At 45.9% G+C, this 26,324-nt stretch overlaps 1 protein-coding gene across 1 annotated transcript in view; it reads left to right on the forward strand.

Annotated features, from left to right (window-relative positions):
• Positions 1–11,045: 11,045 nt before the first annotated feature.
• The window catches only part of T265_01345 (hypothetical protein), a gene marked incomplete at both ends in the record, with an annotated part of 62,649 nt that continues 47,370 nt past the window's right edge, over positions 11,046–26,324 (forward strand). The window contains 5 exons of the mRNA XM_009165351.1: positions 11,046–11,579; positions 16,796–17,076; positions 19,848–20,213; positions 22,938–23,240; positions 25,818–26,054. Of these exons, the coding sequence (XP_009163615.1) occupies positions 11,066–11,579; positions 16,796–17,076; positions 19,848–20,213; positions 22,938–23,240; positions 25,818–26,054 (1,701 nt within the window). The remainder of the gene's footprint in view (positions 11,580–16,795; positions 17,077–19,847; positions 20,214–22,937; positions 23,241–25,817; positions 26,055–26,324) is intronic.

The following is a 26,324-nucleotide window of genomic DNA, read 5'->3' on the forward strand; positions in this document are numbered from 1 at the left end:
TTAGGAATTGTGATCACCAAAATGTTCGTGTACGCGGCTCTCCACGAACCCAATTGCGGCGCCGCCTGTACCATACCGTCTGATTGTTTGCACGTGGTTACCGTATCCCTAATATTCTTGGATAAGCGTGCCGGGTGCATCTACAAGACCATCTCCATCCGTTTAATTTGTGCCATGACTCGGATCCACTGGCCACTTTGTTGTGCTACCTACCTGTTCCGTTCCTTAACTGAGTAATTCATCCAAAGGCACCATTGATGGCCCGGCATACAGGTGAAGATTAAAACTTGTCTTGGGTCCAATAAAGCTTGTGCTGTCGATAAGAAACAAACAACTTTCTGGCTGTGACGAATTCTTTACCTCTGTTTCGCGGGACGCCTGCCGCAACGATGGAGGACTCGCTTATGTACATGTCGCGCATGGCTGCTCGGTTCTGATGTTGCGCGCACATAGAAGATGTAATTTAGTTTACGTCGTTTTGAGATTATTTTAAAACCTAGTACACAAAAAGCGCCACCAAAAGCCAGCTTTTGCACAAATACTACCACCTTCTTCACAGAGCGCACTAACAACCAGCAAAATAAGAATTCCACGGCAGCAGTGGACCACGAGTTCGTTCGGACAACTGCGAAAAAAATTCGGCCGCATGTGGAGATTCTAAAGGTTCGAATATATCCCAGCACTCATTAAAACCACAGCTTCAGGGAAATTTTGGCTGTGCGTCGGCGATAAAATCCATAATAGAAATCACATTCCCCACCCGCCTTTGTTTTAGGTGATTTGAAATTTTTTTTCGCAATGGTGATTTTTGGAGGGTGGTTCGCTGTTTCAAATATATCACCGAGTTTCATTTAGGTGCTTCAAAGAAGCGGTTCACAGAACGTTGCTAGCCCTAATTCTATGTATCAAGCAATCCACCAAACAGGCTACCCAAAAGCTTTCGATCGAGTACCACACACCCCAATGATTCGCGTGTTCATATCTTGTGGAATTACTGCCTCCATAAGTTAAGAAGTAGACATATTATCAGAAAATCATAACAGAAATTAGGACTCTCATATTAAATAGAACATTCTCAGCAAAAGTAGGCTCAGTGTTTGCCCTCTTTCCTGGAGTATCGTCGCCTCCGAAGGGACCTAATACTTACGCTGTGTTTGAACAAGGTTTGGCCAACGCGTTTTTCACCGTGTACCCAACTAATGCACGTTGTGGACATGGTGAGAATATTTTCAAGCTCATAGTGCACGCTTTTATTGAGCAACATTTTTTCTCATTTTGGGTAGTTGCCGTATGGACTAACCCTCCTCCGACGGTTGCTGATGCTGCATCTAGTACCCAGTTCAAAAAACTTTTAGACGCTTTTTATGTCAGTCCTTGCGCTGGCAAGTTTACCATCCCACGCTGAGAACTAAAAAAGCAATGCAATACCCTTTTTTCGTTCGTCCCATTTAGGTGAATGAAAGCCGATGAACGGCAAGAAAAAGCCCGACCCGGTAAGCTTGGGCGAGAGCCCTAACTTGGTCTGTCAACCCATGAGTCAGTGGATCCGCTTTGTCAAGCAATCTGCTTTCCGAAGGCATCCGCGATTTCTCAAGCCATCAACGTTCTCCATGTGGGATAGGAATGAAGCACCCACGAGTGACCCAACAGTGATATCTGAGGCTCACAGGGAACACTATGCAGACCTGTAATCAGCCTCACCGTCCTCGCAACATCCACTCTGGTCAAGGCGTAACTACGAACAACCTCTGATCGACTTGGTCTTCACGGTGGAGGACATTCGTGAACTCGTGCACAAGATCAATCCATTCTGCACGTTGGGGCACGACGAGGTCCATCCAAGGATCCGGATGGAAACGTCGTCTACACGGACAGCGTTTCGCTAGTCGCTTGACGAAGGCCGCCTTCCCTCTGCTTGGAAAGAAGCGACTGTCATGCCAATCTACAAAACTGGTGACCGACTATTGCCTGGCAGCTGCAGGCCTATAAGCCTCACTAGCGTGCCGTGCAAGGTGATGGAATGCATTCTGAAGCAAGCTATCCTAGATTATCTTACTTCCAGCTCAACACGGATTTCTCTCACACCGCTCTTGCGCGGCAAACATGCTCGTGTTTATGGACAGGTTAACCCAAGTCAAGGATGAAATACTCATATCGGATGCCATATTTTTCGACTTCTCACAGGCATTTGATAGGGTCCCACACGTCTCGCTTCTCCACAAACTCGGGTCTTACGTGATTCAAGCAAAAATCCTTCGCTGGATCAAGTCGTTCCTATCAGAGAGATCATTCCGATTGAGAATAAGCTCGACCTATTCTTCTCCGGCGCCGGTCTCCATTGGAGTTCCTCAAGGCTCCCTCTTGGGATCAGTGATGCTTCCGATCTACGTTATAGACCCTCCATATGTTCTTGCAAGTCCGTGTCTACTTTTGTGGACGACCTGAAATCCTGGAGTTCAATGCCAGTGCCATCCAAATGGATGTAGACGCTGCAAAGCAGTGGTCGTTGGACGGGCACCTTCCTCTGAATGACGCAGATTGCGTCCTATGTCGTTTGGAGGAGACTCAGCGGATGCCTTTGTTATGCATCGTGAGAAAGGACCAGAAAACATCATGATGATAAACGCAAAAAAGGATTTGGGCATCTGGGGCTCCTCAAACTTGTCCTTCTGACTGCACCATGAGAAATCGGCCCAAAAGGCATTCGCCATTTTACGGATGATCCGACGCACCTTCTCCCGTATTACTCGCATGGACTTCCAAATGCTCTATGGGGGCCCCGGAATACGCCAACCAATTTGCCTACTCAGGACGCACAGATGTCACTCTCATTGAGCGTGTCCAGCGAGCCGCTACAAGAATGGTTGCGGGCCTTAAACCCGTGGACCACGACACCTGCCTCGCGGTGCTTGATCTCCTTCCGTTGGGGTATCGTCGCCTCCGGAGGGATCCAATTCTTACTTATGCCCTGTTTGAACAAAGCTTGGCCAGCAAGTTTTTCACAGTTGACCCGGCAAAACCACTGCGGTGACAGAGTGAAGAGATTTTCAACCTCAGGGGGCACACATTCATTAGCCAAAATTTTTTCTCACTTCAGGTAGTAGCTGCGTGGAATGACCTTCCGCGCTCCTTCTAGAACCCAGTTTAAGGCACTATGAGACATTTATTTATGAGAATCCTCGCGCTGGCAACCATACTCCCCCAAGCTAAGAACATAAAGAGCAGTGATACACCCTTTTTCATTTGTGCCTTTCAGGTGAATGACAGCCTCTGAACGATAAGAACAAAACCGACCCGGGGAACTTGGGCAAAAGCCTCGATCCTGTGTATCAATTCGTGAATGGATCCGTAAGCACACCAACCAATCGAACTACAAAGTTGTTTGGGTCCTCAGCCTAGTCATTGGATTGGTATAAATTTCATCTGAAGGACGCAGGTTTTTCGAGGGCTATGGTGTTCTGTTCTGGGTGAAAGGGAACACAGTAGCGGTCGAAGACAAACACCAGTGTCATTTTCTGCAGTCTAACACCAATATGTAGACTAGAATATGGGCGTAAACTGCGGCCCAGTTATATAAGAGGTATAGTTACGGCAGCTTTAAAGTCAATTTATTGGACAGGGAAACCTGGATTTTGCGCTCCATGGTAGAGAACTCACATAAATAGTGAATATAGGAATCAAAGTAAAGGCCATTCAAGTTGGTTGTCAAGTCAGTGAACACTCGAATTTACCCTTAAATGAGGGTCAATGACCCACTCGCATACCAGTAGAAACCCGGACTGCCATCTACCCTCCGAACTGAAAACTTGCTAGCAGGTTGAGGTTTCCCGGTGAACTTCAGTCTGCGCTGGAAAACCGTAGCGAAGGAGCTCGGGCTGAAATGAACATTGCAGCCATTACGGATTTGAAGTAACAGGAAAGGGTGTAAGTACTCCTAATGAATAAGTATGTGGGCCAACCACCATGCACTGGGTAATCGGAGCCCTCCCAATCACTAGCACTACCTCGGCAATCAAGAAGGAAATGTCAAGCATGTGTGACAGCAGTAGTGGGAAGGATATCTGGAGAAGCATAACAAGCCCCCACCTTGACCGCCAAGGTCCAGGGACATTATTAATTAGGCAACCATACGGAAGTAGTGCGTATCCGGGAGAACAAGGCCCGTGACGTTCTCAAAGACTACGGATTTTGAGTAGTAAATGGTGCTACGCAGAATTCGTAAAGCTTGAACCCAAGCTGGTATGGAGGTGAACGACAGTATATATATTCGTATCGTTCAGTTGTAACACCCTTCCGGTGCCTAGTTCCCATGCCACCCGGAGGAAGCGCGAGGGCTGGGATACTGCCAGGTTGCCCAAGCCTAGATAGGGGAAGTCGAGTGCCAGGTGTCGGGTTCGAACCACGGACCTTCCGGTCGGTAAATTCGCACTCTAACCACTTGGGCCATTTCGCCCACCTATTTTGATGGACTGATTGGAGGGGTGTTCAAGCGCTACGAAGAACGGTTTAGCTAGCCTCTTGCAATATAGCCCTCGGGGGTTCCATAAAGTTGCATGCGATGTGAACCCAATTACCCGCCAGAGGAAAAGGAAGATACGAAATAATGCACCAGAAGACATAAGGACCGGATGTCTTGTATCCAGCCACCTTCAAACCCGACCTAAAGCTACCACCTTGACGTGGTGGTCGGGCTTGTGTACTGTAATGATCCACAAGGTGCAATCATTTCAGGAAGACCAAAGGAGACCGGTCAGACCAAGGATAGCGAGACCTCGTATTACGAGTAATCGTGCTGCGAAGCGGTCTGGTGGTAAAGTCGTACTGTCCTCTGCGACAGGAGTGTAAAGGCAGTAAGGTGCTTCCCCCAGGCTACCAGCATGTCCATATTTGTGGAAGCAGCGATGTTGCGTTCCCCCCAGGAGGGACGGGTTAGGAAGCTTCGTCCCCAAAAACCGCACACTCCGATCGCCCAGCGATTGGCCGTGACCACCAACACATTACCCAGTACGGTCGAAATACTTTTAAAACTAGAGAGTCCGGTGCTGCTTAGAAGGCACCTGCTATGTGCAACCGCACCAGGAACGAGACTAATGTCCTATTACATGCGCACTCGGGTTAGGCCAACCCCCTGCAGCCGAGCAGGTCAGACTATTGAGTCATCGGCTCCGGGCGGGGTTCCCAAAAGAAACTCTACTGCCCGCTGCCTCGTGAGTCAGACTTCAGGAACGAGATGTCCTATTACATGCGCACTCGGGTTAGGCCAACCCCCTGCAGCCGAGCAGGTCAGACTATTGAGTCATCGGCTCCGGGCGGGCTTCCCAAAAGAAACTCTACTGCCCGCTGCCTCGTGAGTCAGACTTTTGAGTCAAAGGCTCAACCTCAACCAAACCCCCTTCCTCGACCTGGGCAACCGGGAAGCATTATTTGTCCGCGCATTTCGTTGTCCACCGATATCCTTTTCTAACCCAAACGTCTCTGGGTCATTTGACTATCAGTTATCTGACCGAAGGGCTTTATACTCCCTGCTGCCTATTAATAATAAACAAAATAACACCCTTCTGGATCCACAAAATCCGTTGTATATGGGAGCATTTAACGTCCATACGCCATGTGCAATTGGCAAACAGGCTATGCTTGTTAAAATCCTTTACTCCGTAACACGCATACAAGACCGAAGCGTGGTTATGCATCTCAGAACGCCATGGGTGAATTCAGCTCTCTCAAATTTCTCCTTCTGTGTGTCCGGTGACCCAGGTGCGATGACTCGTGGGAGTTGCACTCAGCCTTAGTGCTGAACACGTTTCGTGCAGTAGATCCCAGTGAACAATTGTCTTTGCGCCGTCCGGTTATCCAGCTCAATCAAGCTCAGTTCCTCTCGGCACCACCCGGCACGACGCGGATGATATAAATGAGCCAAGGGAGGTCACGGAATGACTTAGAAACGACTTATGAGAGCTATTACTAGCAATCTCAGCTGCGTTGGTCACCACCGTCTCCCAGAATATGGATTCCAGAACCGAACACATCAGTGGTTAGTACCAGGAAGGTCGGATTCTTGGAAATAAATGCAGAATGCCAAAAACCTTTTTGCGGCCTCCACACTGCGCTTTTGGTTTGTTTGAGTTACTCAGTAAGATTCGGGCATTCTGGGATTACTCTCAGGAAACTGCCAAACATTGCTCAATAGCGCGCATGTATCCAAGCTGTTGCCCTCATCATTGGGTTTTCCCACTCCCCAGTTAAAAGTTCACTTACACCCCTGTATTCATCCATCTATTATCTCAACTACCGGCCCAAGATCGTAGCTATTTACCCCTATCAGAACTGATTGTTGAAGTTCCTTTCCGACGAGGCGTCTTATGATGTTGACTCTTATTGGAAGGCATTGTTCGTAACCCTGCAAAATGCTACACACTGCTCTTGGAGTGACTCAAGTGAATTGGCCTAGGTGCTGAATCTCAAGCAACAGGCTCTCCCGAGCTGCGGACAGACAGGAAGATTATTCACGGACAGTGCGATGGTTTCCTGCAGGATGTGAAATCTGATTTGAATGATACGATGACAATTCAATCGCCATCGCTTCCGTTATGTAGAAGCCGTTTTAAGTGCGCTGTTTTGATGAGCAATCGGCTTGGTTGTCCGTAGGAAACAAACTCCTTATGACCAACACGACGGCACATCTGGCATTGATGTTTTTTGAACGCGCAAAAACGGACGTAACCCCAGTCACCACCAGACCAACACGGTGCAGAAGGTGTATTCTATTTGAGACGGGAGTTGCGCTGAAACGTCCTATTCCTGTTAGGGTAAGCATGGAGCACTACTTCGTATGAACTAGCTGATGCTTGGCTGATCATTGTGCTGTCCTCGTTCAGTCGGATGAGGCGGTAAAATTCAGCACTGAGATCCTGTAAGGTNTGCCAGGTGTCGGGTTCGAACCACGGACCTTCCGGTCGGTAAATTCGCACTCTAACCACTTGGGCCATTTCGCCCACCTATTTTGATGGACTGATTGGAGGGGTGTTCAAGCGCTACGAAGAACGGTTTAGCTAGCCTCTTGCAATATAGCCCTCGGGGGTTCCATAAAGTTGCATGCGATGTGAACCCAATTACCCGCCAGAGGAAAAGGAAGATACGAAATAATGCACCAGAAGACATAAGGACCGGATGTCTTGTATCCAGCCACCTTCAAACCCGACCTAAAGCTACCACCTTGACGTGGTGGTCGGGCTTGTGTACTGTAATGATCCACAAGGTGCAATCATTTCAGGAAGACCAAAGGAGACCGGTCAGACCAAGGATAGCGAGACCTCGTATTACGAGTAATCGTGCTGCGAAGCGGTCTGGTGGTAAAGTCGTACTGTCCTCTGCGACAGGAGTGTAAAGGCAGTAAGGTGCTTCCCCCAGGCTACCAGCATGTCCATATTTGTGGAAGCAGCGATGTTGCGTTCCCCCCAGGAGGGACGGGTTAGGAAGCTTCGTCCCCAAAAACCGCACACTCCGATCGCCCAGCGATTGGCCGTGACCACCAACACATTACCCAGTACGGTCGAAATACTTTTAAAACTAGAGAGTCCGGTGCTGCTTAGAAGGCACCTGCTATGTGCAACCGCACCAGGAACGAGACTAATGTCCTATTACATGCGCACTCGGGTTAGGCCAACCCCCTGCAGCCGAGCAGGTCAGACTATTGAGTCATCGGCTCCGGGCGGGGTTCCCAAAAGAAACTCTACTGCCCGCTGCCTCGTGAGTCAGACTTTTGAGTCAAAGGCTCAACCTCAACCAAACCCCCTTCCTCGACCTGGGCAACCGGGAAGCATTATTTGTCCGCGCATTTCGTTGTCCACCGATATCCTTTTCTAACCCAAACGTCTCTGGGTCATTTGACTATCAGTTATCTGACCGAAGGGCTTTATACTCCCTGCTGCCTATTAATAATAAACAAAATAACACCCTTCTGGATCCACAAAATCCGTTGTATATGGGAGCATTTAACGTCCATACGCCATGTGCAATTGGCAAACAGGCTATGCTTGTTAAAATCCTTTACTCCGTAACACGCATACAAGACCGAAGCGTGGTTATGCATCTCAGAACGCCATGGGTGAATTCAGCTCTCTCAAATTTCTCCTTCTGTGTGTCCGGTGACCCAGGTGCGATGACTCGTGGGAGTTGCACTCAGCCTTAGTGCTGAACACGTTTCGTGCAGTAGATCCCAGTGAACAATTGTCTTTGCGCCGTCCGGTTATCCAGCTCAATCAAGCTCAGTTCCTCTCGGCACCACCCGGCACGACGCGGATGATATAAATGAGCCAAGGGAGGTCACGGAATGACTTAGAAACGACTTATGAGAGCTATTACTAGCAATCTCAGCTGCGTTGGTCACCACCGTCTCCCAGAATATGGATTCCAGAACCGAACACATCAGTGGTTAGTACCAGGAAGGTCGGATTCTTGGAAATAAATGCAGAATGCCAAAAACCTTTTTGCGGCCTCCACACTGCGCTTTTGGTTTGTTTGAGTTACTCAGTAAGATTCGGGCATTCTGGGATTACTCTCAGGAAACTGCCAAACATTGCTCAATAGCGCGCATGTATCCAAGCTGTTGCCCTCATCATTGGGTTTTCCCACTCCCCAGTTAAAAGTTCACTTACACCCCTGTATTCATCCATCTATTATCTCAACTACCGGCCCAAGATCGTAGCTATTTACCCCTATCAGAACTGATTGTTGAAGTTCCTTTCCGACGAGGCGTCTTATGATGTTGACTCTTATTGGAAGGCATTGTTCGTAACCCTGCAAAATGCTACACACTGCTCTTGGAGTGACTCAAGTGAATTGGCCTAGGTGCTGAATCTCAAGCAACAGGCTCTCCCGAGCTGCGGACAGACAGGAAGATTATTCACGGACAGTGCGATGGTTTCCTGCAGGATGTGAAATCTGATTTGAATGATACGATGACAATTCAATCGCCATCGCTTCCGTTATGTAGAAGCCGTTTTAAGTGCGCTGTTTTGATGAGCAATCGGCTTGGTTGTCCGTAGGAAACAAACTCCTTATGACCAACACGACGGCACATCTGGCATTGATGTTTTTTGAACGCGCAAAAACGGACGTAACCCCAGTCACCACCAGACCAACACGGTGCAGAAGGTGTATTCTATTTGAGACGGGAGTTGCGCTGAAACGTCCTATTCCTGTTAGGGTAAGCATGGAGCACTACTTCGTATGAACTAGCTGATGCTTGGCTGATCATTGTGCTGTCCTCGTTCAGTCGGATGAGGCGGTAAAATTCAGCACTGAGATCCTGTAAGGTTATGCTTGGGTTTTGTTCAAGTTGGTGCAGCAATCTTGTCCGAATGTTTGCATGACGAGAGGACTGAATGCCAGATATAACTACACGGCGTTTGCATCGATTTTCATCCATATCGCTGAGCTTGAAGCGCTCATATTCTCGATTGACAAGTGTTGTAAACTCGACATAGTCATCATCCTTCATAACCAATTTAAGGCACTGGTATCGAATTTTGGACAAGGACGTGTTATCCTCGAAGATTTACGTGAGGGTCTGGATTGTGCTGTCGAACCTGAGATCACTGGGCTGTTTAGGAAGTATGTAATTTGTTTAGCGGTTGTGTTCACGTGTGCCAAGTTTTCAAAGTAACAGCTGTACCTTCCACAGGTTATCTTGCTTGGCAGAATCAACCCTGAATATATCCTTATACACTTTGGGCCAAGAGTCAAAATTTCGATCTGCATCGGCGTCAAAAGTGAATTCGGTGATAGAATCAGCAGTAAAGTCTGTAGATAAAACTTGGTGATTGACTTTTGCTTCTTTCTGGAGTCTGAACAGTCGGGTATCAGCCCCTTATGCTCAAATCGATTTTGTTGCTGCGGTTGCGCGTGCTCAATCCGCCTTTGCTGGTGTTACAAAATTACCTGGAGTCGGTAGTTGAAGTTGAGGTCGTGGGAAATCCATCGCCAGCGTTGTAACTGTACTAGCAGGACGATTTTGGGGATTGATGGAACTTATTCAATCACGTTTGATAGTGTGAGTACCTGATTGGAAATTTCAAGGAAGAGAAAAAGGACACCGGGTGAATGTCGACCATACTGCAAGTGAGCCAATGGAAGAAAGAACACTTCGACTCAGTTATCTACTACGGAGAGAAGTAAAAGTCTTAGTGAAATATTACAAAAGATCGAATTTTTCATTCGTTCCTGATAATGTGAAAAACTAACTTGAATCTGCCAGTGCTGCCCTGATTGGTCTATCGATCCGTAGCAAAGACGGTGTACCAGAAACTCCACGCCAAAGGTAGCTGCCCCAACTCTAAGCATCTAATTCCAATGATTGGTCACTTCTACGGTACAAATGTTCGCGCACATATTGATGCATGCTCTTAACATTTATGTGCCTCTCATCCTTCATGAAGTAGCTTGTACTTAATGCATAAAGGCGCGTTCTTATTTGAAACAGAGATAATCTCTTCAGTTGCTTAAAAGCCTCTGTTATCTTCTTGTGCATGGCCCATTTACTGAGAAAAGATGAGCCTCCAGGATCACCCGGCTCTTCAAACCAACGCATGTACCTCCGCTGGATCACTTCCAACGTCCTGGCTTATCTGACCATGGTGCCATGCGTACACGAGGTATCCCACCTGTGGTTTAATGAAGACGTAAAATGACAAGAGACCGTCCAGGATATGCTGAAACGTTGCCTCGTTGACCTTCATGGTCGTCTGTTGTCATTAAACCATTGTTGGAAATGAATGGAATGAACCCGATAAACCGCGGTTTGAACATGCCCACTTGGTGGAGTGGTTGGTAGGCGGACACATTTTTCCACATGACTCTGTGCTCGTAAAGCCCACGTTTCCCGGTTCGGTTATCTGGGTAATCTTTTTGGGGGATGTTTTATGGTGGTGGTCCAATCGACGTGAATCCTAGTAAATGGTTCTTTCTTCATCTATTCTATTTTTTGTTTACCATCCATTAATTGATTCACGGTTCCCGTCACTCATTCATACATACGTTCTTCTCAGGGTCAAATGATTGTGTAAGGATGCATGAGGCCTTCTTCCCCATATGCCTTCTACGTGACTATCCATATGCTCTGGAATGTCTGACCTGTTACGACAACTTTCTTATCGTTGGTACAAAGCAAGGCCTGTTATTAGTCTATGAAGTGACTCCGAAATCATTGAATCACCCCGTGTACTTCATACCACCGATCACCTATCGAGATGGACCCAGAAAGAGTATCCGGTTAAGACTTGATGACTTATCACTCACTTCTGATTCCACGACAGCACAGGGTTCTGATGTGTCTTCCGTACCCCATCCCTCATTTTCCACCCGAGTCTACACCACTCGGACATTTGGAAGGAAGCCCATATTACAGCTGACTGCGCTACCTGATTTGGATCTTTTGCTGGCGCTAGCTGATGGCCAAATGAATGTTTACCAGTTGCAGAATTATCAGTTGGTCACGATTGTCCCCATGAGTAAGGGAGCCTCATTGTTCGCACACTTTACGACACCAGCTAAAGGGAAGCAGGAATCCAACCCAACGAAAGGTATGTTATGACTTTCAATGAATGAAGCTACTCACCAGGTTGCTGAAAACTCGACAGCCCATGACCGGTTTCGCCCTTCTTGGGGCTCATCAGGTCGGCGCAGTCTCCGAGTTTCCGTCAATCTTATGTTCTACTTGAACCCAAATTGGACTGATTGCGACAAATACGCTCATTTGCAAATCTATTTGGTTTTCACGGGAGACTCAAGTGAATCTCTCGTTTATTTTTTGTGGTATCTCGAATGTCGTAATAACTGAGTTATGTTATGACTTGTTTTCACTTGCTCCCTTTGGATTTCATCTGTATTTATCCCAGCATAACATTGCTTATAAGGTTGATGGAAACTTCGACTCATTTGCAATCTATTTGGTTTTCACGGGAGACTCAAGTGAATCTCTCGTTTATTTTTTGTGGTATCTCGAATGTCGTAATAACTGAGTTATGTTATGACTTGTTTTCACTTGCTCCCTTTGGATTTCATCTGTATTTATCCCAGCATAACATTGCTTATAAGGTTGATGGAAACTTCGACAGCCCACTACTGCTTTTGCTCATCTCGGTTACTATGCCTACCTGATGAGCCCAAAGGGTGGTGCGGCCTGTAGTGGGCTGTCGAGGAGTTTCTATCAGCCTTTCAAGTAGTGGTTTGTCGAGAAAAATACTTCAGTATATCGGCTGTCATCCCAACTTAAACATGAGTTACCCTTCATGGAACGTATTCGTTTGAATATTACTATAAACAGGAGATTTGGGCGATATTCCCAAGTTATTTTATGGGTTTTGACCAACTCGCATCTCCCGAATTAGGGATGGCATTCGAACTTCCAAACAGAGACACGGTAACAGTTTTTACTACAGGATTTCGTAAAACTGAATGGATGCTCTTCAGTATCGTTGCACTCTTTTGGTAGAGGACAAAGTGTACTTTAAGTTGAATGATAAGCTCACGAACAACCCAATTTACTCCGCCGAAACTTTTCCGAGGCTAGTACCTCATTTTGAGCACTTCAGGTACCCATTTGTAGAAGTTCGTATTGGTATAATTCGTTTCGGCATAATTTCACTTCTATGATCACTGTTAGATCGCTGTCTTCACGTTCACACTGCTCTTCAAGTTTGCGTATTCAGAGGGTGCCGTTATCTTAGTCAACTTATTGCTTTACTTGTTAGGGCAGATATTGTGTCTGGGATTCGAGAGCAGCAACAATCGGTACTTTTTGCATGAACCTCTACCAGAGGCAGCGTCTTCTTTCTCATTTCTTTTGGGAATGCGAATACGTGGATTGATGAAATTTAAAATCTTAGCGATGGATACGTTGGATACGACCCCCCTGGGCTGCTACTAAAACTAACCGGAATCGATGACTACTTGGCCAACCAATTGAATGATCTTTGCTGTTTATAAATGAACTATGTCTACAACTTTTTGTAGAGACCACCCGTGGGAAACGCCAGGTGCCCTGTTGTGTGGGGTAACAGCTGAGTATTTGTCTTGCTTTCTTTATTGTGGTTTGATCACTGACGTAGTCCATTTGCTTATTTCACCACAACTACGCGCTTGCCGCGTATTTAACTATGCTGGTCCCGGCAACCTTATAAATGCATGTAATCTCTCCACAAAGAGCACTCAATTCAAAAGTTACGGTGTCCAAATCCGTTGGTAGACAGTGTCCCAAGTGTTCCATCTTTAGCGTTGCTGCATCATCTAGGACGAAAATGTTGCAAGCCCACGCATTTTTGCCATTTCACCTGAAACTATGGCAACTCCGTTTGAAAAAAAACAACCGACTGTCTCAACAGGCCCCTTCTTCGAACCCCCATCTACTTGGGTTCTGATAAGGTCTTTCGTCTCAGTGTTGATTTATTTTCAACCAAATAAATATTGGCTTCACTGGTTCGTTTGTTTGTTGTGTTGTTGTTGTCTCTCGACTTCCCAGCGGAACAGGGACTGGTTGTCGAATACTTGCGACCCCCAATTTAAGCTCAATGTTTGCTGTACGGGGAGTAATCAAGAGCTTAAGGTTAGGTGAACGAATTGACACCGTTTGGGTCGCGATGTGCGAACTTCCTGGTTTGTCATCCCAACCATACCCTAAATGAGAGCATGTTCGGCCGATGCTTCAAGGTTCAAACAACTCGTTTTCCATATTACTGTAGGAGGTGAGCGACAACTGATCTCTTCTTGATAGGTAGCCCATTATTGCAACAAATAGCATCAACTGATCGTGGGAGTTGACGGATGTCCATAATAGGTTTAACTTTTGCAAACTGTTTACAAGTATCTAGTGAGATGCCAGTTTGTTGGATTGCGGCTCGTTCAGTGGTTTGTGGAAGTCACACATGGACAAACCCGGTTTTCCCTGTCCATTCGTGGTTAACTCATGTGCGGCTTCGACCAAAGCTTAGATATAGCAATCCGGCTGCTTGACACCTCCCATTTACGCTCTCACTGTACCTACGCTTCCTTACTTTCACCACGCGTTTCTAAACTTATTGTCCTTGTGGCTCACTTCAACTGTATTTGTTGGAACCGTGATTGCACACGCGGAGTTTAAGTGGCAGCCCCAGTGAATCATGCGACAAAGGTGATATAGGCAGGTATTTCGTACCTGTGTTTTCCGTCATGGCCCACTTTAACGTCGGAAGATAGACCGCTGAGCTCCAGATGAGCCGGCGTAACCTGTCTCCAGATATTAATGTCATGCAAGTGACGAACGTGGTGTTATGATCCGTAATCTCTTTCAGGGACTTACTGATGTACAAGTGCCGGATATTGGATACGGACTGCAAGGTGGTTCGATTTGAACTCCGAAAATGAAGCCATATAAAGCACGTAATCATTGATATAATATCGAACATGCAGCAACTAATTATGGACAACCTCACAGCGATGAGTAAAGTAAACTGAGAATACTGAGAGTGGTAGTGATGTCTTACATGCCCCCTTCATTGGAGCGATGATAACTGCTGCACAGTTGCTTGGTTTTTTGTCTACAGATGCTTTCCCATCCTTTCCCCTGTAGTAGGACGTAATGAAACTTTTCGTGTTTCTTATGAAGAGGTGATGACAAGCCAGTGTACTCAGACGCCCTGTATACGAACGCCGTAAAAGGTTAATTTCCAAACGCTTCGGCTAGATGTGTCGACGCATTTCCCATAGTGTCACTGCATGAACAAGCTGTGTTTGACTAACTTGTAGTCCTTTTCTGTAACCGTCCTATGTAAAGCCTTCCCTTTCCAAACCCATGAACTGCGAATTGCCATCATCAGTAATGTGCTGGTCGTATACCGCGACAATTTTGTCCGTTGCTCAAGTACGCGCATTTTAGCGCGAATGGAAAGCATATCGTTGGTGTCTGAAGATCAGAATTGGTAGCATGGAACTGCACAAGAAAGAATTGTACTTTCTCAGGTAGCCTCTGGCCACAAGGAGGATTTACCAGTCGCTTGTCGAACAGAAAGATCATTCTTTAGATCTATTCTGAGTCACCTGTTATCTCTTGTTATTGCTCGGCTATATATTATCGATCATACCTATTTTTTATTCGATATGATTTGCAACTCCGAAATTGACGAAAAGTCGTCGATAGTTCACTGTCATTTCACTCTGTTTGAGGATGGTTACGTTTCAACACGTCTTAAAGTTACTAAAGCCGAACAACGAGTTGATGCGAAACATGATAGCCCGTCATTTATTGCGTTCCTTATACGTACACCTCTCTTTATTGTGCTGGCATACTTCTCTGGCACACAGGTATTTTATTTTGTGGTTCTGATTCGAGTCTGGTTGAAAACACTATTTGGCACAGATGTGAGGCTTCCATGACCGCCAGCACATTTGAAGGAAATTCTTTTCACAATCAGGAAACTAGACGAGGTTCAGTATTTCACAGCAATGTGACAGCCATGTGTGGAGGTGAATGTGTGTTTTAAGTAAACCTCTTCCCACGACACAGTAGTGCGATCGATCAAATCGATTTTAGCTTGTTCGTGAGTTTTATTATGCGTAGCCTATGAGTAAAAAGTGAAATGGGATAAAACAGTGCTAAACTAAAAAGCTTTTAGTGGACCACGATGTTAATAGTGATCTTCGGGGCGGTTTGCCAAGGTCACAATTAGATGTCTGGGGTAGGTGGGACCCCAAAGTATTTGCTATGATGGTTATATGCGTTAAACAGCACGCATTTCGCGCTGTGGCGTGAACCGATTACTCTGCCCCTAAATTGGCTTCCAAGTAGCTTCGTCTTTACGACAAACACAACTGGGCTGTTCCAGACAATAAAAGTTAACCTCACCTCGCTTCTATTCCGACTGTGCACCTCATCAGTATAAATGACCATGTAATTAGTCCCAATGCTCCCATTGTTGGGGCATGTTGGACTACAAGAGTAACGATAATTGAAGAAAGTGCCGATTCACATATCATAGAGAATTATACTGGATAGTTATACCGGGTGGCTTTCTGAAGAAGGCAAATTGAATAGCCCAAAGGAAGAAGAGATGGTGGATGGTAAAAAGTCTACCGATCCCAAAGGCTTGAAAATGTTGGTCCAGTACATACTTCAGTGAATAAGCCTTTTGGAATAATTGAACCCTCGTATCGTGACACTTTGGCTACCGTTTGTAAAGTGATTTATTTCAGACAGGTCCAAATAAAGAGAGAATACCACTTGGTCCAAGCATAGATGGGGCTTTTAAAAATTGATACTTCATTCAAGGACTATTTGACTGTCATGCAAAAACTTGTTTTTTTTCTTTCTGCCCGAATAAGAGCCCCCTAGAACAGATACATTGGACTAGGTCCCACGGACTGTCTATTTGGAAGGCCATCGGATTCGGGCGACCGATGTTTTGCACTTTCCTGTTGTTTGTTTTTGAAATCACCAACGAAACCTGCCAGAGTTCTGTAATGATGGTTAATGCTTGGGGTAGACCACTTGTTGAGGCGTCCGTTATTGGGAAGCTGGAACACTCAGTACTCTCATGAGTACTTTTTAAGAGTAATTAGAGTGGGTTTGTCTTCTATGAAAATATATCACAAGAATGAAGGTTGTGTCGCGCACCAAAGCATATACTCGTTTCGTGTGCCCTAGTCTCCGTAAGGAAGTGTTAAACAGAGCTAAATCGTAAAGGAAACACACAAAGTGTATTCTCACATTAGGCCTACTCACTGCATCATCTCAGCATGTGCTTTCCTCTACCTGCTTTTGTCAAAGGGACCGTATCTTCTGGAAGTGACTACATCGCCGCGTGCTTAGCCACCTCAGTGAATTTGCGAATTTGTGTGGCCGTGAAGCGGCGTTTGATGCTCTGGCGTTGGGATCCACTAGGACAGAATTTTGTCTCTCCCGGTGGATCAGCCGACACAATCACACCGGACTGGTTGTCGGAGGTAACCGTCTCCGATACTGCGCGCGTCCTTCAATTTTACGGGTCAACTCATATTATCTTGGGGACTCGTGCCGAATATTTGCAAATCTCATTGACCACTGGAGATGTGAGTAACCAAAATTGTTTCCTTCAGTTGACACTTGTTGTCTTTCACCTAACTGCTGTTCCTTTCTTTGTCCCCCTTTCTTACTTCCCACAATTTACGACTGTCTGACCGAAATTCCTCATATATTTGGTAATAAAGTGTTATGGTGTAGGCGCAATGTGCGTACTAACACTGCTCTGCTGGACAAGGCGTAACCATCGATTCGCCTGGTGGACTTTATGAAACTGGCCCCTTCGATACGGAAGGTGCGAGTGCCCCTTTTGATCCTTTGTTCGTCTCAGTCTGAGAATAACTATTTGCTTTGCCTACTAATGAGTAACCAAAAACATCCGCACATATTGTCTGACAGCTGGTCACCACAGTTTCCGGGCGGGCTGTAGAAAGTGCCTTTACTTCGGTCTTGTCTTGTTTCAGTGCTCTGTGGGTAAGCACGATGATTCGGTATTTCACCGATACCTCGATCATTATGAGAGAGGCCTCACCTAACGGAGGGGAGTTCATAACACTGCTCCCCCCTCCGTGATGATACATTATCCGATCCTCCTAAAGAGAGGACAAGCGCCTGGAAAAAGCAAAATATTCCATTCCATTTATGGCTTGTGGGTCACTATTGCATCGTGATATGTGAATTTGCATCTTCTGATCCTACTGACCCATGAGTTTGCTGAAGCTCCGATTGGATTGACGATGTTGATATGTCTTGTGGCCCCAGTAAGTAGCGTGCTCGACCTTTTTCTAAACAGTCAATTAAACGATGCCTCACCCATACCTATCTGATACCTATTCTAACAATTTGGCTGTTTTCAACCAAATGCGTTTGCAGTAATAAACTAACCTGAAACGTTGACATGATTTATCAACTATGAACTTGAGCAACTGAACTTTACGTCCAATCAGGATCTCTTGCGGAATATTCACAAATGAGGTATTACCACGGGTAACTGTGGAGAGCGAACCTTTAAACTAGAGTGACGGACGCCTTTTCCACCGTAAAAGCTCGAAGCTTGGTCATATTTCCCGCCCATAACTTTATCAACTTAACTCTGTCTGTCGATAAAAAGCTTTCAGAATATTTCAAAAATGGTTTACACTCTTTGGCCGATGTATAGCCTTCAGCTTCTTATCGAAATGCCACAGTTACATATTGGTTATATTGGTTTTGAATTGATACAGAAAACTGTTCAAACTGAAACTGTTAGATTGTTCGTGTTGATCCTCTGGATTCTATCACCGTATGCAAATACAGCACCAGTAGCTTTTGAACGTGGAGCATTCACAACAGTTTCTCCGGTTGGCTATTATTGGGAGTACGGTTCCTCAAAGAGAGGCCAAGCTCTAATGGAGGTGAAACATCCCATTTATCAGGTGGGATGGGTGAGCACTGTGCTGTGGGGCACATTCGTGATGACTTTAGAAGTGCAAAAGCTTTGGCTGCTTTTTTGATGGTAACTGACATTTATATATGACCCACTCCTAAGCACTTGATTACACAGAATACATGGCAGTGAAGACGTTCTTTCACGCATGTTCAAATGCGTGGCTATAGTGGCATAGCTTATACTGTTCTCTTGACGCGGACGCCACTTCTCGTTGCAATACATCCCAATATCCATTCTCCATTCGCACACGCTTATTCGGCCAACAACAAGGTCGCGTTTTTGGGGTCAGTATCGATTGTGACTCCTCCACGTATAGCCCTCAAAAAGCTCACGGATAACGTATGCCATCGATGGCTGTTATTTGAACCCAATAACATTATACTTAATTTTTGATAATACTTGTTTCAGTTCGTCTGACCTTTTATCCACAATGCCGTACTGGCCATTACGATTAAACCTTACAGTTCTAGATGACGCCGTCCAAATTTCTTTTGAGCCAGTGCACCAAATCTGAGTGCTGTTAGCCTCGTATTGTCTAAATTTTTCAAAGTTCACCCAGGACTTCTATTTTAGGGTTTTAAAGAGGGGTTTTCAAGATGAAAGCTCTGTCGGCACCGTCGTGAGTCGTCACGCGGCGATTGTATACCCAACAGACCATTCATTGGGCGAGATGGCCCAAGTGGTTAGAGCGCGAATTTACTGACCGGAAGGTCTGTGGTTTGAACCCGACTTCCCCTGTCTAGGCTTGGACAACCTGGAAGTATCCCAGCCCTCGTGCAACCTTCGGGTGGCATGGCAGTTAGGCATCGAAAGGGCGCTACAGCTGAACGGTTTTTACCTTCCTGTGATATGCATAGCTTCTGTGTGTGCCACCGTGGCCAACCTGACGAGAAGCTGTCGAAACACCGCTGCTAGTTAGGCATGAAAGGGCGCTACAGCTGAACGGTTTTTACCTTCCTGTGATATGCATAGCTTCTGTGTGTGCCACCGTGGCCAACCTGACGAGAAGCTGTCGAAACACCGCTGCTACAATCAACTGCCTTGATGTTCGAAAAGTGCGATCCATCATTACTAGGAAAAACGAGAATACATTTAGTCAGACTGATTGTAGTTGGTCGTATTTTTATTTAAGGTTCTTATACTCAGAGGGGGTGACATCGCTCGACTCAAAGTATGATTTGTGACTTCTTTCGTAACACTCCGAATCGTAAACAGCAGATAATCCGTAGTTCCCTACTGTTATCCACATATAATACCTTGCATTTTCGATGTGAAACCCGCACTGCCTCCAGCAGCAGAGTTCCTTCGTCTGTTTTTGTGATAATTAGATTGGAATTTTCTGTCCACGACATGTTCCCGTCGCATGTTTCACCTCGTGTTCCTTTCCTACAGATTCGATCCATCTCCAACCCCGGGCGTAACCAATTACCCCTGATATCCTTTCTACCCGCTTGCTTTCACACGCCAACTCCAGATGTGCAAGTCCATCAGCTTGTAAGTGGAGATCGTCAGCATTCGACCGACAGTCAAGCCGATGCACTGTCCTTGTCCAGCACCACTAGCGCAGTTGCGGCGGAACATAACTCGTCGTCTTCATCGAATGCGGCTTCACTGACCTTTTCTGACGCACCACTTGGATTGGGAAAAGACGATGTACTTGACGTGCTTTCCTCCAGCCTGGAGCGTAGATCCATGACCAAAATTCGTTGGACTGGTGCACCTCGCCATTTACACATATATCCGCCGTATATCATTGCGGTTAGTTACTATACCTCTAAACAACTCACTGCACCTTTTCGTTTTTTTGAATGCCATTTATAATGCGAACCTTGGAGACACTGGTGTTTCTCGACTTTATCTAGGGTTCGTTGTGGCGTTGGCTTTGTCAGTTTTCAGTGTTTTTCAATAGAGGTTTCATCTTATCGATGAGGCCAGTCCATGCTGAAAAGTCGAGAGGTACTGCACAGCTGTTTCATCCTTGTTTGGAATCGTCAGCAGCGCGCACCCCACTAAACTCAGAGAGTTTCGAACCCACAATCTTCCTGGCCAGTGGCTGAACGCTTAACCGTTTGGCCACCAGCGGCTGATCAGCAATGTGATTAGGTCTCACTGTTTTCTTTATCACACTTTATCAACAAGGTTAACACAGCTGTCGGAACAGAGCTTAAGATCGGAACCAGGCAACTGATCATTCGCATCAGACGTTTGCCGGCAGTGCTGTAATACATCATTTTAGGTGGGATTTCGTTGTCTACTGCATAGATACTTTAGAGGCAGGAGATTAAAAAAACTGGTGGCTGACAGAATGACGTAGGCACTGTCGTTATCTTAGTCGGTTGATCTCGGATTCATGCTAACATGATACGTAAAAACCACAGAAACGGTCTACGTTGTACCAATTTCAGCTATCGCCTTCACTTAGGGTTTCAGCCCGACTTGACAAGTTTCCTGTAATCCCCGAGAAACACGAGGCTGTATCGTCAATCTCTTTTTCGATTTCCAATACACAGGACTGAGTCATGCTTATCTGCTGCCCTCCCAAACGGATTATCGAGCCTTAGTACCTTACTTGGTTCATGGCGAAGAAATCTGGCCTGATTCCCAAGCCGACGGCAGGCGCCAACTACACGTGTCATTTTGCTTGAAAAAAACCCGTCCTTTCGTATAAACACGTTGCTTGCGTTGCCCCATACCGAGGCCCTATAGAGAGCAATCGATGGTATCCATCCTGATAACTATAGCTTTTTTCATCTTCGTGAGTTCCGAACGCGCTTGCTGTCATTGTGTTACACACTCTCAAACCGGGACTCATCAACTATGCGACTCGGCGCACACATTCTTTGGCTTTTAGAGTGGTTTGTGATCGAACTCGCCAGGCAGTCTGTTCTCGGGCAGAAATGCAACCTCAGTTGTGTCAAGCATGTGTATTGTGCCGCAACGTCTTGGTTCACAGTGAAATACACATGCACGCACGCACACAGCCATCAACTTGATTCACAGACCGCGCTGCTTTTTTCCTGTTTCATAAGGTGGCTGGTCAGAGTAATTGAGTGTGCTTTTGGTTGAAGCAGATCGTTGTTGGCAAAGCCACCGCAGAATAGCTAGGAATTTCTCGATGCAGAATAATATTCGTTCTCAAATTTGGTATGTTAACACGATCGATTTCGTGTCAGCCATTGATTTTGGATTGTGGTTTATTGTTCACAGTTTCTGATGCAAATTGGTACAATCTGGGCTGGCAAATGTTTGCAGACTGACTTGTCACACCGAACTAGACCAATTTGGCCTCGATCACAATGGATAGTGCCACGCGCATGGCAACCTGAACATCGTTCGAAACCTTAGCAAGTAAAACCCGAGGGTGGAAAAGAGTTGGCGGTGCTGAATTAATTAGCATTTTCATCTGATGACCCATAATTTTCTACTGGGTACAACTAGACAGTTGAAACGCACAGTGTATGTAAAAGGTGGTCCGGGGGCGCGCACTACTCATATCTAGCTGATGCAGGAAGTTATCCAGGTTGCACTACAACGATGGTCGCATCATCATCGCTTATTCAGAGGCGCGTCATCTGCAGCCGACAGCGCACTGACGGTATCTCCTCGAATTGTGGCGAGGTGTCTGCAAGTCCGTTGCCAAGCTGGGCGAACAGATCAAGGCTACCTGATCAACCACCAGTGAATGCACCCGAGTTACCAATCTACAACAGGTGGTTAGAGCGCGAATCTACTGACCGGAAGGTCCGTGGTTCGTACCCGACCTCTACCTCTCGACTTCTCCTGTCTAAGCTTGGGCGACTTGACAGTATCCCAGCCCTCGTGCCTCATTCGTGTGGCATGGCAGCTAGGCACCGAAAGGGTGCTACAGCTGGATGAAACACAAATACAATACAATAAAACTTTTCAAACAATACGATACGATATACAACAGTACATACATTATAAATCTCAGGTGGCAATGAACACAAACGTGTAACCCCTCCACCCGGATTTTGGTGGTGAGCTACTTATGCCCCTGTTGGTTTGGTTGGTGGTACTTCCTCGGATGACGGAGAACAGTCTACCACCTAATTCGTAAGCAGAGCCAGGCTGGCACCAAGTATTTGCTTATTCTTTCGTTAGACTAGCAAACTGGATCTAATGCAACTGATGAAGAGAGATAGCACGTGGCGCTTTGTAGTTACACATGCTTCAGAGAGCTGCTCATCTCAGGAATGGCATCATATCTAGGTCAATATATAGACTTTCGGATTCTTCATGAACTTGCTCATAGCGTGATAGAAAGCATCTGAACATATCGGTGTTGTATTTGGCTTCTGGATTCCATCATTGACTGGCCTCGTGATTGTGTCTGCGTATCCGCATGTATTTTCAGTTGGTTGTTCGTTTGTCTCATAAAGCCACTAACAGTGCCTGGAAACCGTATTCAAGTAGTTTACTGACCGCCTTTAATCGATTTCGCTTCTTTGTCCATCCAATCAGGCAATGGAACAATTTTTAGAGGTACGGGTTGCGGATCCATGCGAACTGGTTCAACAGATACCGATTGCTCGCGTTCAAGCGTTTTGCCATCAGGGTGGCTGGCTTTATGTTGCGACAGCCCCTGCCTATACAAGTCTGAACGAGAGCACCAGATCCAATCCTTCACCTCAACGCTCCTCCCCAACTATACCAGAAGTGCCAGGCAAATCTCCTCGACCTAAGACCACAGAGAGTGGGAACGAAGTGTGGGTCATTTTACCAGCCAATCGAACCACATTGGTCGAACGGCTTGTCAAAGTGAAGGTTAGTAGTTTCTATGGGTTTGAGCATGGCTTTCATGCTGAAGTATTACTAGCAATTTGTTCAACCCAGTCTTGTGGGGTAACCATCTGTTCTGATACATCAACAGGATGCGATCCAAATTTGCTTTACAGTTCACACGGTCCTTACTACATGCACTCTCTTGTTTACTTCCCTTCCTGTTCTAATCTCCAGCTGAACATTGAAAACACTGAAATGTCGATTTTGTAAGTCCGCTCGTTTTTGTGGAGCGAGCATATGGGATTTTGGTTGGTGCAACTGGGTGTCTCCTTAATGAAAATGGTTGACGGTGGATTTTGGAGAAAAATAGTGGCGACTGTGAAACTCAATCAGTTTCCAGCATTCGGTTTGCCTTAATTGGTAGTTTTTTCTAACATCTAGGTAGCTGAAGATGTGAAGATGGGACTAGCTGAAAGCCAGGCACATTCTCCTTCCATGTCCATACTCTGTAAACAGGTGGACGATGGCACTTCTTCGTGATCGCGTTCCTTTTTTAGAGGAAAACAATTGAACAGTCGCATTCTACTGTAGGCCGACGGAGAGTCGTAAAGAACTTACTTTGACTTGTCGTGCGTATGTGTGAAACGAGAATCATAGGCTCCTGCAAACAACTGCTGATATGTTCAGCAACATCATCCTCATCGACAGCATGACATCAGTGTTCAACACCGATGCTTCACTGCCGTTTGTCTAGCAACAAGCGAGGTACAGTTAGACTCTATTACAACGAACTGACTAGGGCTGTGAAAAGATTTCGTTGTATTGAATTACGTTTCAGTGAGTGTCCTCACACGACACGATAACCCAGAAACGTGTTCCGTCGAATGGAAAGTCTATTCAGCCGTCTACCTTTTGATCACGGTACACCGTATACTTCGGTCATTCCAACCTGTGTGATGGGTCCCTTCATTAGAATGTATCTATTATCACTAGAGGTGCTGTACCTGAACTGGGATACCGGTTGTTGTGCTAGTTCGCGACCGGAAAGGACTTCGGTTTCCGCCCACACCGGAATTCCTGCCTCCCGTCTAAATTTGGGCGATCTGGTATTAGTATATCAGCCTTCTTATTCCCTTCTACTTGTTTTGCAGGTACTCATCGAAAGGTTTGTGTCGTTTATTAGCAAACACCAACTAAACTATTGGACCGAAAGGTAAACATCTCATATGACTTTGTTTTTAAAGACTGAAATATCCTCACGCGTCTTCTTGAACTTTCGAGGGTATTCACTGACAGTCACGTAAGTGTAAATGAACGCTGCAAAGCAGTTCCACAATTTCCATAATAATCCACACCTTTCATTAGACTCGAGGCGGAGTTCCGAGAAAACCACATGCTACTCGCATGCTTCATCAGTATTATCCGCCGTTAGACTGGTTGAATGGTGTGTGATTTACAACTCTTGAACTAAAGTATTCTGTCATCTTCAAACATTTTAACATGAAACTAAATGTGCTCAATCCCCCTTGGCTGTTGTGTAGCCAGTCAGAACATAATCGACCTTGGCCCCAAAATTGATCGTTTGGCGGTCAGGATTGTGATTGCCCGGAGATATTCGGTGGCCGTGCAAGAAAGGCATCAGAACAGCTGTTTTGTGCGCCAATGACAAGATGTAGCATGGAAGGCAGGACAAGTCGTTTTGATATGCAGTGTTTTTCACTGTCAACTGGTCATGTTTCTCCAGTCACTCATCTATGTATAATCACAAGGTTTTCCACACATGAGCGACTGAAACTTCATGACGCTTCAGATGCACTATGTGATTTGTGATAAGGATTCATAAATCCCTATAGAACATTCTGGTTGGTTCCAGCAGTGGAATCATATCATATCTGGTGGTCGTTGGCTTGTTCGCTGAACTGGGCAATTTGATTGCAAACGTTTCATCACCAATCGAGGTGGCATCATCAGTGCGTTATTGTGGAGCGTAGTAGTGCGTTTGAGGTACCCTATCTGCCTACCGCACATTCGCAGATTCATACTGCGACGTCGAAGTTTCATATAGAGACACTGTTCGGAGGATACCTATACATATTAACATAGAAACTGGAGGTACCCCCATCTGCCTACCGGACATCCGCAGATTCATACTGCGACGTCGAAGGTTCATATAGAGACACTGTTTGGAGGATACCTATACATATTAACATAGAAAACGTTCGGTTATGTTCTCTTCTGTCCTCACCTATGGGAATATGTGATTGGAAAGCTGTTGCGCGTTTTGATGCGACCATCCCAATGTGTCTGTGGGTAGACTTAAAGAGAATGTGAGTAACGAGGGAAGTCAATTATTATATAAGCTGAACTTACCCAGAACTTTTATCATCGATATAGGTTAGCAGCACTGGTTCTCAGCCGACAGTGCCGTTTGTACTACCGGACTCGAAAGCGCTTCCATTGTCTTTAAACGTTTTTTCTGTTTGCCTCATAAATTACATTTTTTTGACACCGAATCCAAGAATGAGTGCGTCGGCTGTTTCTCCAAACTACTAACAGCACATCAATGCAAGCGGTTATTCTTCAACTTCTGAGTACTGATGTTGTTTCGCTCAACTGCAGGAGTTTGATTTAGCCCTACTCTTGGCCAAGGAAGCACCGTGGATGGGACAAAATCCGATTGAGACACGACCAATCGCCATCCTACAGGCTTACTACCTGTACCAACAGCAAGAATTCGCACGCTCCCTTCAAATTTTCACCCAGCAATTGGTCGACCCTTCTCACGTGTTGGGGCTTTTCCCTGATTTGCTTTCCGATGAAATGCAGTCAGAGCGGCAGTATCCTGTTGGTCACGTGGTACGTTCTTGTGCTACTGCCAATACTTTATTGACATTTCATCACTAAGTAGGCAATTTTCCTTGATAATCATCTGACTGCAACTATCCTGACGGTGGTTTTTTGTTGGTATGTCCACATAAGCAAGCTATTGAACCCATTCCAAACAGTCGTTCATCGCGGCAGTACTAAGCGTAATAGCGGCTGTAGTCTCCATTGTGCCTGTGTGACTCGATTCGGGTTTGCCACAGCTGTTTACACAACCGAGCCTGCTACTTTTTGCTACTGCCA

Source organism: Opisthorchis viverrini (genome assembly GCF_000715545.1).
Source record: "Opisthorchis viverrini unplaced genomic scaffold opera_v5_14, whole genome shotgun sequence".
NCBI lineage: Eukaryota > Metazoa > Platyhelminthes > Trematoda > Opisthorchiida > Opisthorchiidae > Opisthorchis > Opisthorchis viverrini.